The sequence below is a fragment of the Hylobates moloch genome, unplaced genomic scaffold, assembly GCF_009828535.3.
Source record: "Hylobates moloch isolate HMO894 unplaced genomic scaffold, HMol_V3 SCAFFOLD_14, whole genome shotgun sequence".
Classification (NCBI taxonomy): Eukaryota; Metazoa; Chordata; class Mammalia; order Primates; family Hylobatidae; genus Hylobates; species Hylobates moloch.
This window is the reverse complement of record NW_026652289.1, coordinates 70,356,538-70,372,044: the sequence shown is the minus strand read 5'-3', so window position 1 is coordinate 70,372,044 and position 15,507 is coordinate 70,356,538. Positions and strand designations below refer to the sequence as shown.

The 15,507-nt window shown below is 40.2% G+C and overlaps 1 protein-coding gene across 14 annotated transcripts in view; it reads right to left on the bottom strand.

Moving 5' to 3' along the window:
- FRMD5 (FERM domain containing 5) overlaps positions 1-15,507 on the bottom strand; it is a 351,142-nt gene that overhangs the window by 84,521 nt on the left and 251,114 nt on the right. Inside the window, exon 2 of one of the 14 annotated variants that reach the window (XM_058427354.1) lies at positions 11,891-11,939. The exons of the other annotated variants lie outside the window; for them this stretch is intronic. Coding sequence (XP_058283337.1) covers positions 11,891-11,893 — 3 coding nt within the window. The 5' untranslated portion in view covers positions 11,894-11,939. The remainder of the gene's footprint in view (positions 1-11,890; positions 11,940-15,507) is intronic. 14 annotated transcript variants of the gene reach the window in all.

Below are 15,507 nucleotides of genomic sequence, written 5' to 3'. Positions count from 1 at the left end.
ATGATAATATCAGTGTACTAAGGTGCTAAAGTTAGGTCAAGAGGGTTTTTCTCTTACTTTCTAAATGTTTTGTGATGCGATCTTTTTCATAATAAAACGTATTTTCATATTCATACAATTCATCCCTTTTGCTTTTATTTTTAATTGACACATAATGTCCATATTTATGAATACAGTGTGATATTTCAACACAGTATACAATGTGTAATGATGAAATCAGGTAATTAGCATATGCATCACCTCAAACATTTATCATTTCTTTGTTTTGAGAACATAAAATCTGTTCTTCTACCATTAGAAAATATACAATAAATAGTGCCGGGCGCAGTGGCTCACACTTGTAATCCCAGCACTTTGGGAGGCCGAGGTGGGCGGATCACAAGGTCAGGAGATCGAGACCATCCTGGCTAACACGGTGAAACCCTGTCTCTACTGAAAATACAAAAAAAATTAGCCGGGCATGGTGGCGGGCGCCTGTAGTCCCAGCTACTCAGGAGGCCGAGGCAGGAGAATGGCGCGAACCCAGGAGGTGGCGCTTGCAGTGAGCCGAGATCGCGCCACTGCACTCCAGGCTGGGCAATGGAGTGAGACTCCATCTCAAAAAAAAAAAAAAGAAAATATATAACACATAAATTGCTGTTGATTGTAGTTGCCCTATAATGCTATAGAACACTAGAACTATAATGAAAAATATTTTATAAAGAAAATAATTCATGGTGCTCTTAGACTTCAAATACTAAACAGATTATGCTCTGGATAATTAAGAATGGATTACTGAATTCCCCACACACCAGATAATATGTGTGAAAGTAAGTCATGCACAGTACAGTGGTATAACTGTATTAGATGTTATTGTCCTTTAATGCTTTTGAGCCTTAAACTGCTGTATTAGCAAACTACTTAGGATAGCTCGTTTGTTGTGATGAGTGATGCTCAGTAAGGCTGAAGGGACAATTCACATGCCATCAACCAAAAACATCCTTATATTAAACAAGGACTTGCCCACTACTTTTCTGAAAATAAAGGAACAACAACACAGGACAAATTCTCCCCTGACCAGGCCTCTCTTACACCTTGGGTGGAAGGCTAAACCTGCTAAGGGGACACATTCTTTTGGGCCCGAGTCTGTATGTGCATCTGTGTGTGTGTGTGTGTGTGTATGTTTCAGAGTTGCCATGTGGTCAAACTGCCATACAGTGTCCCATCCAAGTTGAACAAGTAGCTCTCCCAGGAGGGGTAAAAAACAAACAACAATCTGCTCAGCACAGCGAGCAACTTCCTTACCAGGTGGGAAAATCTGGATCTGCCTCATAATGACTTTCTCTCATGCCCCACATAAGCAAATGCTGCACTAAATATACATCCCAAGTACATTCTATCAGGGAGCTGGAGCAACACCACTATTTATGCTCAGGCTAATGTTCTATTACATGGATTATACTCAACTGAAATAAAATGAATATTCTCTAGCACAACCCAATTGTTCTTTATACAGTTTTTAATGAGATTCCGCCCAGTGTCACAGCAGTACTTATGTAATTACTCTATATAACTCTGCCAGCAAGGAGGGAATGAAATCTCCTTATCAGGGTATTGCAAACCAATAATACCTCAGCAGCCTGTCTCTTTCCATGCACTGCTGCATTTTGGATAGTCTGGGAGCACGGCCATCATGCAGAGGGAACGCTTGGGTGACCAAGGCTTCAGCACTGCAGACTTGCTTCCAGGAATGAACACTGCACTTTCTTGAGATTTCCCAAGAAAACATATGAAAAGAAAGCGAGCCTGCAGCTTCTGAGCTGGGTCCTCTTCAATTGGGATGGTCAAAGGGGCATGTGTGGCCAGTATGCAGCCATGCGGTCAGCATGCAGCTTTTGTCAGAGGCTGCTGAAGGCAGCTTTGCTGGAACTCTGGAATAATCCACCCAGGAAGGGAAGTGAATAGGAGAAGAGGCAGATGGAGATGAAAAATTATTTGTTTGGCTCCTTGAGGGAAACTGTAAGTCAGCAGAAAGCACAATTAAGAAAAAAAGTGCAGCTGAGAAAGAGGCTAATCTGGTCCTGAGAAATTATCTAAATTAGGAAGATAGCCTCTGCCATCCACTGCTGAAGAACCCCAGAAGCCAGGGGCTAGACCTCGAGCAGTTCCACTGAGGCTTTGTCCTGTGGTCCTTAAGAATGACTTTTTCTCTACTGGCAATTCTGCTTTAGATGTGAGAGGCGCCTGGAGCTGCCTCAGGGGCTATGAAATCCAAGAGTACAGCACAGGGACTTCCCCACTACCCCAATGTCCAGTGAAGGAATTCAATCAGGAGGACTTAGCAGCATAGTCTTGGTATCTGCTAAAGAGTTCTCAGGGCTTTCCCAGGGGAGCAAAACTGCACAGATTCTGCAAGGTAGAACATGGAGGAAGGACAGGACCATTGCATCACAAAGTCCTTGCTGGCTGCTTTCTGGGATTTTCTCTGGTAGCATCCCCATCTCTCAAGCATGGCTCAATCCTTGGTGGTGGAGATGGGTGGGAGAGGGAGCAGAATTAGGAAGCAAGCATCACTCCTACTCCACAACCAAAAGAAAATCAGCAATGAGAAGAAGGCTTGGTCAGATAGCAACAGGAAAACATAAATGAAGAATCACTACTCTTATGGCCTACATTGTAGACATTGTTCTTTATGGTCAGACCATATCGCTCACTAAGCCTTGTTGCAGAACTAGGAGAACTACGGTAGATCCTTCTTTGATCTTTACCACAGCTATCCCTCACAACCACTTCCCTCACAACAATAAAAATCTCACACCTTAGCTATAATTTACACTCCTGTGCCAACAGAAAGAGTGATAACAGGTTTCCACAAGGTACTTATCATCTGTTACCTCCATGGATGGTATTATTTGCACTTAATTGTGTTAATAGTTAAGACTCTAGTAATAAAAATAACCTTCAAAAGGTATTCTCAGCTATGATGTGACTTTACAGCCTTAGACACAAAATTCACAGAGACCAGTAGGATGGGTATTCTTCCTACTTTATAAATGAAGAAAAAATAACTCACAGATGTTAAATGACTTGCCTAAAGTTTATGGCACAGTTTAAACTGGTTCCCAGGTTTCTTGATCCTTACTCAAGTCCTCATTCTATGAAAAAGTTCTGTCCTACTTGGGCAGAATGATCATTACAAGAGAAATCTGGCAGAGCTGAGCTGCACGTGAGGGAAAGCAAGCTACTTGGCCAAGCCCTGTCGATGCCCAGATTCAATTAAATATCATCAGGAAAGGGCTATTCAGTTTGTGCACTTCTCATCTCTTCTGCTCTCACGCTGTCCCTGCGGGCTGGCACAGAACTGCACAGACTGTGATTCAGGATCTTCTTCTGGGCCAGAGATGCTTCTGCCTGTTTGCTTACCCAGGAGACGAAGGCCTGCTGGAGGGCTGAGACCCAAAGCAGATGGGCAAGCTCACCACTGCACTGGGTACTGTCCTGGCCCACAAAGGCACCATGTGATAGTGACTCAAAGGTTATATTTACAGACCCCAAATTATTCAGTTGCCTGTATATGCTTCCCTACTTCAAATGCAGGGGATGAGTGACAGGACAAAGTGAGAGCTGGGTGGCCAAAGTAAGATGAGTAATAGTGAAGGGCAGACATAAGGATGACTCTCACCCAACACCATCCCAAAATGTGTAGGTGATAATGTGTGCGAGGGGAAAGGGGCTGACTCATCCTGGTTTGCCATATCTGAACAACAACTATGACATTTTACTTAGCATTTCCATAGCATCTCTTTCTACAGAGCTTGGCACTTGCCACATCCACCTTCTCTTGGCCTGATGAAATACCCTTGTTTAACAGGGGATCAGAGGGAGCAATCCATGCCCTTTACTAAGACCGCCTCTATCATCCTGCAAAGCCTCAGATGAAATCTACCTTTCTTCATGAAGTATTTTCTGATTCCTTCCAACTAGCTATGATATTTCCTTCCTTTAAATGTCCCAAGAATTCATATCTATACTTGTGTTGTTTTCTGTACATTTGTGCAGTCTACTCAATCCCTCACAGCCTTTTAGATTTTGTTCCTTGGGAGCAGGGACTGTGTCTCACTCATTGTTTACCCACCCCAATCCCTGGCAATAATGTCCTCACTGTAGTGAGTGCTCCATAAATACTAGTTAATCAGACATGAGTTATTTTCTCTCTACACCCTGGGTCAGGGGCTTTCGCAGTACTCCCCATATTATTCTAGGAAGTCTTGATCACAGTGTGTGCCCATCTTGATGGAGAGGTACAGCTTTCATCTCTCAGGGGTGTAGTATAAGGAAAGTTGGACAAATTGGCTGGGAGGTCAGATTGCTGAGGTTTCTTCTAGTTCTACAATTCTGTAATTCTAAATTTTTGACTAAATGAGAATAAGAGGTTAGTAAATTTGGAGAGAAAATAATAAATACCGAAATAATGAAAAAAATGAAAAGGGAGTTGGGTATATTGTAGGCCCCAGGAAAATACCAAATATTCCAAGGAGGCTTTCTGGGCATGATTTGATTTAAGATGCTCTATGAATAGTGGGAAGAACACTTCCTAGATAAAGTGGGGTATCTCTATTATAAGGTTAGGTTTACGAAATGTCTTGAAATGAAATCAAATGGATATATTGTTGAGTAAATCTGACAAGAAGAGCAAGGACAGTCCAGTAAGGGCAATGAGATAGTCTAAAACAAGTGACAATCTGAAAAGATAGTTAGCTCAAAGAAACTCTGTGTGTGTCTGTGTTGGGGTGGGGGGTGGATGTGATATATTAAATATAGACATTGGAATTAAATTAGTATGGAATCTTGTCTGCCATGGTTACTAGCTATGTGACATTAAACAAGTTATTTAATCTAAGTTTCAGTTTCTTCATCAGAGGGAGCAACCCATGCCCTTTAATAAGACTGTCCCTATCATCCTGCAAAGCCTCAGATGAAATCTACCTTACATGAGATAAGTGATATAAAGTGCTACAGGGCTTAGTACAGCACCTAGCACTCTTCATTTAACAGCTATTTCTTTTATGTGCTAGATGATATGCTGAGCGTTTTACCAGTAAATAATCAGAAAATGGAAGCTATTATAATAATTATTATCTAAAGGGAGTATGCCTCCTGTTCCTACATGCTCCCATTGCCAATCAAGCTCCTTTTGATTGTGGAACACTGGAGAAAAAAAATGTCATTTTACTGTTTATGTGAGTAAATTTATTTGCCTTTGATGTATCTTGCTAAAGCAAAATTTGTCCTCAGCCTTAGGTACACTGTAAATGCATATGAAGTAACAAGAATTTTCTCAAAGTCTCAACTCTTTAACCCTGTCTCTCCTTTGTGCACAGGGATGTAATAAAAAAGCTAAACACAGGGCACTCAGCACCCTTGGAAAGTCACTTCCCAACATGGTACCCAAAGAGACATCTTGAAAGAGACATGCATAGTTATGTGTTCCCTCTCCAGGGACAGTCTTCTCCAGTGGATGTGAAACAGGCTGTGGCAGCTGCTTAGTATCATTAGACCAAGGGCAAGTCAACTGCTCTCTCAGGCTTAAAATAAAGTTATCATCTCAAACCAAAAATACTCAGCATTTGGCCAATAAAAGAAAGCCAGTGAAGGCCCAGTTATCATGAGGGATTTCTTATTGATGAGATTTCTACAGTGAATAACTGAAAGTGTGATTTGTATGCATGCATGGCATTATGGAGAAGTTGATGAAAGGCAACTGCTTTGTGAAAAGCGCCATTTTGTGTGTGTGTGTGTAGATCAGCAAACCATCAAACCTGAATAAGTTTGTTTTTGTTAAGCACACAATTTCTTAATACATTTCATAAGCAATCAACCTCTGAGTGAAGAACATTAGCCTCTAATAAAGGAACAAATTATTCTTCTATATGTTCCATGTTTTCCAATGAACTGTCTCTGTTCTGATTATAATCAAGTAAAAGGCACGAACTTCAGAGTTTTTTTTTTTTTTTTTTTTTTAGGGCATGGCCCTTGGCTATACAAGAAAACCAACATGTTTTCAGAGTTTCAGATGATAATTGAGGATCCATTTGGGGTTCTGGTTTTTTGGTGGAAGCTTACCACAGGTAAGACAAAAACAAAGCTAAGTAACTAGTACATACAAACGAGGACCACTTATAAAATCACTCATAGCTGTACTTATTCGAGCTGTGGATAAAAAGGGAAGGCTCATACTCACTATTTCAACTAATAATTTGAATATGATTCTATCACACTTAGAGTAGATCCATTTCCAGCCTAATGCTTGGTTTTCTCTAATCTTGTTTATTCTTAATTGACACAATAATCTTTAGGCAGGATAAGGTATTTTCTCTCATAAATTTATAAACCTTTACAAAAGAAATTACTTTGCGGAAATTGCTTCAAATGTCAAGTAAGTCAAGGAACTTAATCTTGGAATTATGTTTCTATTTTTAATGTTTTAATCCAGACACAGCTTTTTTTCCCTAAGTCTCCTCAAGTATTGAAGGTACTAAATCAGCTCTCATACAAACAGCTCTTCAGAAGGGAAATAATCGGAATTTTCTTCCTCATTTAGTTCTTTTAGATTCAACTACTTTGAGGAAAGATATAAAAATAAATAAATAAAATCAAACTGATTAAAATACACATGATGTGAGATGACATTTTTTTCTCTAGTGTTCAACATCTTAATTAGAAACATCTGCTCAATTAAGAAAAATAGATTGAATGGAGAAATCTCAAAAAGTCATTCAGTCTATGACCCCGCTCTTGGGTCACGGGTTAACTAAAGCATCCCTAAAATGTAATTTCCTGTATTACTGTTTCTTAATCAACTTTGCAACACTCCAAGGCATTAAAGAAAATGAATTTTAAAATCATTTTACTTGTTAAAGTTGCTCATATATACGTGTGTCCATCCAGAAAGGCTGGAAATGATGAGTTCATGAATTTCAGAAGTAAAGCAAGGAGGGGATTACTGATGCTCATTAATAGCTGGCCATTGTTTAGACAACTTAATGATTGGGCCTTTTCTCTTTTGTCTCTACAAAGTTGACTGTACTGCAATCCCATTTCTTCCAATTCTATCATCTATGAAAATGAAGATTTACCATCGTCTATCTTTTATTTATTCTTTTATAGATAATATCTAGAGGCAGTTAAGTCAGCCTTTTTAAAGGGAGTATCTTCCCCTATCATCCCTTTAAAAAACTGATTTATATAACGTTTTATAATTTGCAAAGTACATATTCACAAAAATCCTCAGAAATTTAAAAATTATTCTTAACCTTGTTTACAGATGTGAGAACTGAGTGAGGTAATGTGTCACCTATTAAAATATTTGTGATTAATTTCTTTCTTTTTTTTTCTTTTTGAGATGGAGTCTGGCTCGGTCACCCAGGCTGGAGTACAGTGGTGAGATCTTGGCTCCCTGCAACCTCTACCTCCTAAGTTCAAACAATTCTCCTGCCTTAGCCTCCCGAGTAACTGGGATTACAGGTGCCTGCCACCACGCCTGGCTAATTTTTTGTATTTTTAGTAAAGACATGATTTCACCATGTTGGCCAGGCTGGTCTTGAACTCCTGACCTCAAGTGATCCACCTGCTTTTGGTCTCCCAAAGTGCTGAGATTACGGGTGTGACCCACTAAGCCCAGCCTGTGATAATTTCTAGTTAGTTAGGTGGCTAGAAAATGTTGAGCCAGTGGCTCAAGCCCAGCCTTTCAATTTCTAATCTTTGGTTCTCTCCACTGTTCTTTATTAGCCTCTCAGAAGGTATTCAGTCATTTGTACTACTTGATTTAGTTTTTCTCAGTGCTTTTAAGCCACGCAGCCCCAAACTAAAGTAACACTCCAGTAATGTGCAGTGAAAGCATTATCACTTTTATTTTGAATGTTGTGCTCTTGACAGTCTTTTAAAAGAGCCTCTTTCATTGATTATTAATTCAACTACCAGTCTGCTTTTATTCTTAATCATTTTTCCTGTGTTTCCTTGTTGCTAGCAAGCAAGTCAGCATCCTTGCGTACTTACTTAATTTACTTTTCCTCCTTAACACAGAGACCACTTACTGAGTCTTTACTGTGGGCGAGACACTATGCTTATTTCATTTTCACATAACTCCACAAGGTATATATCATTAACCTATTTTGCAAATGAAGAACCTGATGCTCAGAAAGGTCAAGTGTGTGTAATCTATTATTTTTTTGAATATATCTAAGAGAATCTGAATTTTGTCTTTCAGGTTTTTCTTGGTCTTATTTATGATACAGCGTATGTTCTCCATTTCTTAATTAAAGAAGCACTAAACATCATTCCAAATAGTGACTCATTTGTGCATACACTAGGACCCAGAATATACGATAAGCTGCCCATGTAGTTTCATGGCTAACACAGTGGTCAGCACACAGGTGCTGAATAATGTACTGAGAGCTGCTCATGCCTTTGAGGACCATGCCTTAGAGTACCATTGATGGACTGAAAATATAAGAAAAAAAATCTAGAAAGAAAAAAATAAAAAAGGCAAAAGACAGAGGAGAAAGAAGAGGGAGATGGTTCTGTAGCCTCTGAAGTAAATTTTTTGTTTTTTTGTTTTTTTGTTTTTCAAACAAGGTCTCACTCTGTCACCTAGGAGTTCAGTGGTGACATCACAATCACGATCATGGCTCATTGCAGCCTCTACCTCTGGGGCTCAGGTGATCTGTCCACCTCAGCCTCCTGAGTAACTGGGACTACAGGTGTGTGTCACCATGTCCGGCTAATTTTTTGCAATTTTTTTTCGAGACGGGGTTTTGCCATGTACTCAAAAGTGATGGACTCGAACTCCTGGACTCAAGTGATCTGCTCACCTCCTCTGGGAGACCTTGGCCTCTCAAAGTCCTGGGGTTAGAGGCCACCCTGCCCAGCTGGTAAATGCTTTTTAAAAGGAAGATTCATTGCTTTACATTCTATACTCAAATTCTTATTAGTACTCCTATTGCTTGAGCTCCTGTTCTTTCCTGTGTGGTGGTCTCTACGGCTATGTCACCAAGGTGGTGGCAGACTCCTTAGAAACAGAAACGAACAAGTATTCAACTGTGTGTGTCTCTGCTGGCCGTTTGTGTCATTCCAGCTCACACCTGGCATACAAACAACACTGACATCAACTCTCTTATGCATCCTCTGAAGGGAGCTGAAAAAAAGCCTTCTCAAGCCTTAACACAAAGGCTAACCTTCCCTCCCCCACAGATTACTGTGCTTTCTTACAAATTCAAACAACCTCTAGTGAATAATTATTTAAGAAGTCTCTCTCCTTGGACCTCATAGCTCACTGCCTCAATTCCTCTAAACAGAGCCATCTGTTAGCCAAAGACTCAACATCAAAACATTCTTTGATGAGTCACAATTAATGACAAGTACAATGTGAGTACTGCCAGAATGATAAATTTAACACTACTCAAATATTCATCATGGACTAAATAAAGAGCCTTTTAGGTTTCGAAGATGAAATATTTTAAGGTTTATAAAGCTGCTTGGCTTTAAAAATAAACCAAATACAGTCCTGGTAGTTCCCAAGAAATCAAATGGACCTGAGGTAGTGTTAGCAAAGCTGACATTATGTGCCTGAAAATAATCATAATTTAGATTTTAATAGTTGATATGAATATTTTAATAGTTGATTTAGATTTTAATAGCTGCAACTATAGAAGTAAGGTGCACAATGAACTGACTGGGAGATGAGACACAAGAACTCTGACTCTAGCTGGGACACCAACTACTTTATGTCCCTAGACCAGACGATTACCAAAGTCTCTTCCAGGGCTAATACTCCATCACTCTGTGAATATATGATTTAGACACGTCTACCTTTTGGATTCAAAGAGGACTCCACTGACAATATTTTTTGTGTTAAGATTAGTGACATGAGATTTTTTTTGTAGACATTTTTGCTTGTTAAAAGACTAGCAAATTCAATGAGTGAATTTAGTCAATATTTCTTTTCCCTTTTAACGGGCCTATTGCTCATTGATACTACTGAAAGGGCAAGTTACTTGCATCCACACATTAAATTTTCTCAGTAAAATGATGATGATGATGATGATAATTTTTTGAGACGGAGTTTTGCTTTTGTTGCCCAGGCTGGAGTGCAATGGCGCGATCTTGGCTCAACGCAACCTCCGCCTCCTGAGTTCAAGCGATTCTCCTGCCTCAGCCTCCTGAGTAGCTGGGATTACAGACATGCGCCACCATGCCCAGCTAATTTTGTTTTGTTTTGTTTTGTTTTTTGAGACGGAGTCTCGCTCTGTCGCCCAGGCTGGAGTGCAGTGGCACAATCTCGGCTCACTGCAAACTCCGCCTCCAGGGTTCACGCCATTCTCCTGCCTCAGCCTCCCGAGTAGCTGGGACTACAGGTGCCCGCCACCACGCCCGGCTGATTTATTATTTATTTATTTATTTATTTTTGAGACGGAGTCTCACTCTGTCACCCAGGCTGGAGTGCAGTGGCGCGATCTCGGCTCACTGCAAGCTCTGCCTCCTGGGTTCACACCATTCTCCTGCCTCAGCCTCCAGAGTAGCTGGGACTACAGGTGCCTGCCACCACACCCACCTAATTTTTTGTATTTTTAGTAGAGACGAGGTTTCACCGTGTTAGTCAGGATGGTCTCTAGCTCCTGACCTTGTGATCTGCCCACTTCAGCTTCCCAAAGTGCTGGGATTACAGGTGTGAGCTGCGCCCGGCCTAATTTTGTGTTTTCAGTAGAGACAGGGTTTCTCCATGTTGGTCAGGCTGGTCTCAAACTCCTGACCTCAGGTGATCCGCCTGCCTCAGCCTCCCAAAGTGCTGGGATTATAGGCGTGAGCCACCACACCTGGTGTAAAATGATTATTTTTTAAAAATGAGATCCATATAATGAAAACCAACAGTTCTCCTTAGGTCTGTTTAGCAATTAGTAAAAGATAAATAAGAAATAGCTCAGCAATAATGAGCAGTAGAAAAACAAATATAATTTAAAATCTGAGTCCCATTTTATGGCTTAAAGCTGAGTAGCAAAAGTAGACAAATTGAAGTCTAATCTTGTATTTGAAAAAAGCCTAAACTACATAGAATTGTGGCTTTAAAAGCATTTGTGAATGCAACTTTTGTTATAACCATAGATTAAGGTGATGATTCACTGGGTATAGATCAACTTTAAAAAGATCAATCACAAGAGATCTAAGAAATGGCACACTAGTGGGTCAGATTCAATCAAAAGTCCTTATAAATATAATAATCCAGTGATTCTTTTTTCCATGTTCATTTCTGTGATAACTAATCCTTTTGTGGCTATTTTCCTGAGCTTTTTTTCTTTTTTCAAGCATGAAAACAATATAGCATTAAATATTGAAATAAGTGAGGCCAGGCACAGTGGGTCATGCCTGTAATCCCAGCCCTTTGAGCCATGATTGTGCCACTGCACTCCAGCCTGGGCAACAGAGTTAGACCCTGTTTCAAACAAACAAACAAACAAAAAAAAACAAAAAAAACAAAAGAAAAAGAAAAGTGAGTGTTGATAATGACAGAATCCTGATATAACAAGGTTTTTTTTTTAATTTTGGCATATTAGATTTTGGCCTATTTCACATGCTAATGCTTTTTCTTATGTGTAAACAAGATATTCAGAATCCTGCTCTCAATGGAGAAAAGATATTACCTAAAAGCCAATTCCAGATGATGACAATTTTCTCGTGACCTTGCATTCTGCCTAGTCTTATATTCTCAAGTACTGACAACATCGTGCTTTATGACTGAAGTCCTTCTATACCATTGCTTTGGGTCTTGTCTAGAAGAGGCAACCTTGGATTAGTAAATAAATGAAAACACAATGACTTATAGCCCACAGTTATGAAGACTCAGAGCTGGCAAACTTACCATGACTGTAGGCAGAAGACTGCAGGAGAACTAAGTACAATTAGGGTTGCTGTGAAATAAAGGGCAAACAAAGAAAGAGGATATGACTGAACTATGGTTTGAATGGAGGGGAAGTCTCCAAAAAAGTATACTGAGGGAACTAACCTAGTATGGAAAGGGATAGAGCATGGCCTGGGGACTCAGTACTTTTTAAATTGACAGGGATTCCAGCTATACTTAGCTTATAACCCTTAATGATGAAAGATGTACAAAAGCAAATACAGAGCACAGAGGCAGGGCTTGGAGGAATGGGTAGAGACTTTTCCTGATTCTTCTCTATATTTACTGCATTCTATCTCCTGAGAGTTAAAAACAACCATGATCATTCACTTTGATGACCTGTCAAAACCATCTGATGTGCACTAGGATAATGATATCTGCCTTTTACTGATGATGTGTCAGGGACTGTACATACACTGCGCCTAACTGTGCAAAGCAAGTCTTATTACTGTATTTCCAGTTTATGATTGAAGAAGCTAAGAAATAAAGAAGTCAAGTAAATTACCAGGATTTCACATAGCTAATGTGTCTAGGTTAGGATTTGAATCCAGGTATGTGTAACAAATAAGACTGCACCTAATTTCCCACCATGCCACCCCCTAAAAGATGCCATGCAAAATTAATTTTTTTAAAAGTCTTTTTTTTTTTTGAGACAGAATTTCACTCTTGTTGCCCAGGCTGGAGTGCAATGGCACAATCTCGGCTCACCACAACCTCTGCCTCCCAGGTTCAAGCGATCCTCCTGCCTCGGCCTCCCGAGTAGCTGGGATTACAGGCATGCACCACCACACCCGGCTAATTTTGTATTTTTAGTAGAGACGAGGTTTCTCCATGTTGTCAGGCTAGTTTTGAACTCCTGACCTCAGGTGATCCGCCCGCCTTGGCCTCCCAAAGTGCTGGGATTCCAGGTGTGAGCCACCACGGCCAGCCTAAAAAGTCATTTTTTAAGATCCAAAGAAGCACATAAGAGGGTAGTATTAATATGCTAAGTATGGCTATCAGGAACTATATAATCCCAGCTCAGTTTAGGTAATATTTTTCCACAAACGTTAATGAAAGTGCCTGCTGCATGCAAAGCACTGGGCTTTGAGGCAGGAAGATATAAAAGTCACAATTCTTGCCTTTTAAGAGTTTATCATCTGGGCTGGGTGCAGTGATTCATGCCTGTCACCCCAGCACTTTGGGAGGCCGAGGTGGGCAGATCACTTGTCAGGGGTTCGAGACCAGCCTGGCCAACATGGTGAAACCCCATCTCTAATAAAAATACAGAAGTTAGCTGGGGCGTGCTGGCGCATGCCTGTAGTCCCAGCTACTTGGGAGGCTGAGGTGGGAGAATCACTTGAACCCGGAAGGCGAAGGTTTCAGTGAGCGGAGATCTCATGCCATTGCACTCCAGCCTGGGAGACAGAGTGACACCCTGTCTCTAAAAAAACAAAACAAACGAAGTTTATCATCTAACTGGGCAGGATAGGAAAAAAGTAACAATAGGGATAATTAACTGCTTAAAACAAGAATAAACATAATATCACAAAGGAATACATGATTAATTGCCAAACCAATCATATTTAAGACTAAGAAAAGGGAGAGATTACATGGTCTGGAAGGGTTTAGGAAGACTCCATAGAGGAGAAGGAGGGATGAGGCTGATTTTTAGGGATTGACAGAATCTAGACAGGGAGAAAAGTAGTACTGGATTCCAAGAGGAGAAATGGGGAACAAAAACACCAGAGAGAAAGCCTTTTGCTTAGAGCTGAAGGTTTAGAACATGAGTGGTTGTGAGGTAGCTGGAAAGGCAGGTTAAAGACCAAGCACTGGAGACTTTGAAGGGTAGGTTAAGTAAATTAGATTTAATTCCATGGGCAATGATGATTCAGAAATGTTTCTGAGCAAGGGAGTCACATGATCCAAGTGGTGTTCTAGGATGATTTCTCCAGCAGTAGGTTGCAGAAAGTTTGCAGAGGGGCAGGAAGAACCTCTGGAGCATCCCAGAAACAGAGAAACAGAAGCAGAGAGAAAGAAAAGGAAGATATTTCAGTTTCATTCTGATGCTATAGATTTAGAAAGACATGGACTTGCTTCTGGCTGGAGCTGGTTTAATTAAATGTAAATTTGGAAAATAAGGCACAAATAACTTTGGATAGATGTATAGTTCAATTAAAAATTATTTGGATTTATAGTTTTGTGTCATTTTACAGATTATACAGCACTTTCAGAAATATATATATATATATATATATATATATTTGAGATGGAGCCTAGCTCTGTCGCCCAGGCTGGAGTACAGTGGCACGATCTCAGCTCACTACAACCTCCACCTCCACCTCCTGGGTTCAAGCAATTCTTCTGCCTCAGCCTCCCGAGTAGCTGGGACTACAGGCATGTGCCACCACGCCCAGCTAATTTTTGTATTTTTAGTAGAGACAGGGTTTCACCAGACTGGCCAGGCTGGTCTCGAACTCCTGATCTCGCGATCTGCCCACCTCGACCTCCCAAAGTGCTGGGATTAAAGGCGTGAGCCACTGCACCCAGCCCACTTTCAGAAGTATTAATTCATTTATCTGCATAACATCCTATAAGGTAAAGTTTGGCATTATTTCCATTTTTCAAATACTGAAACTGAGGTTTAAAGACCTATGGTGACTAACATGAGGCCGCACTGTTAGTACATTTTAAGTTTGAGACCTGTATATAATGGGCTTCTGATTCTATATTTCATGCATTTCCTATTTTTTTTTTGGTCTCCGTAATATCTTTAAATTTTTTTTTAATTTTACTTTAAGTTCTGGAATACATGTGCAGAATGTGCAGGTTATATAGGTATACATGTGTCATGATGGTTTGCTGCACCTATCAACCCATCATCTAGATTTTAAGCCCCACATGTATTAGGTATTTGTCCTAATGTGCTCCCTCCCCTTGCCCTCAACCCCTCCACAGGCCCTGGTGTGTGATGTTCCCCTCTCTGTGTCCATGTGTTCTCATTGTTCAACTCCCACTTATGAGTGAGAACAATGCATTTCCTATTTACCACACTAATCTTAAAAAAAAAAAAAAAAAAGGAAGATTTTTTTCCATTTTAGGAAATCATCATTTTTAGTTTTTTTCATGGAATATTTTAAACGTACACAAAAGTGTATGAACTCCCACATACCTATCATCCAGCTTCAACAATGATAAACTCACAAGCAATCTTATCTTTATCTCATCCGTACCCCAACCACCCCCAATTACTTGACGCAAATCCCCCAAATCATGTCATAATTCTTTTAAATAGAAGGCCTAGGTGATATTTTTAAGAAGAATTCAACATCAGTTGTATTCCTTGCCAATGGAGTATTTCCTATCTTTAGCTTCAATTGAAAAGCTGAGGTAGATGTATACTGTCCTGCAGAGCATTCCTATTCTTACCAAGATGTGAGAAGGTGAGGAGCAAAATAATTGACCCTTTTTCTCAGAAGAATTTCCTGGGAATTTCATTTTTTTCAAGCTACCTCTGAAATGAAAAGTGAAATATATTTCTTTTGTTCTCCTGACACCCATTCCGTGTTTCTTTTTTCCAAGCTGGAAAGATGACAGTC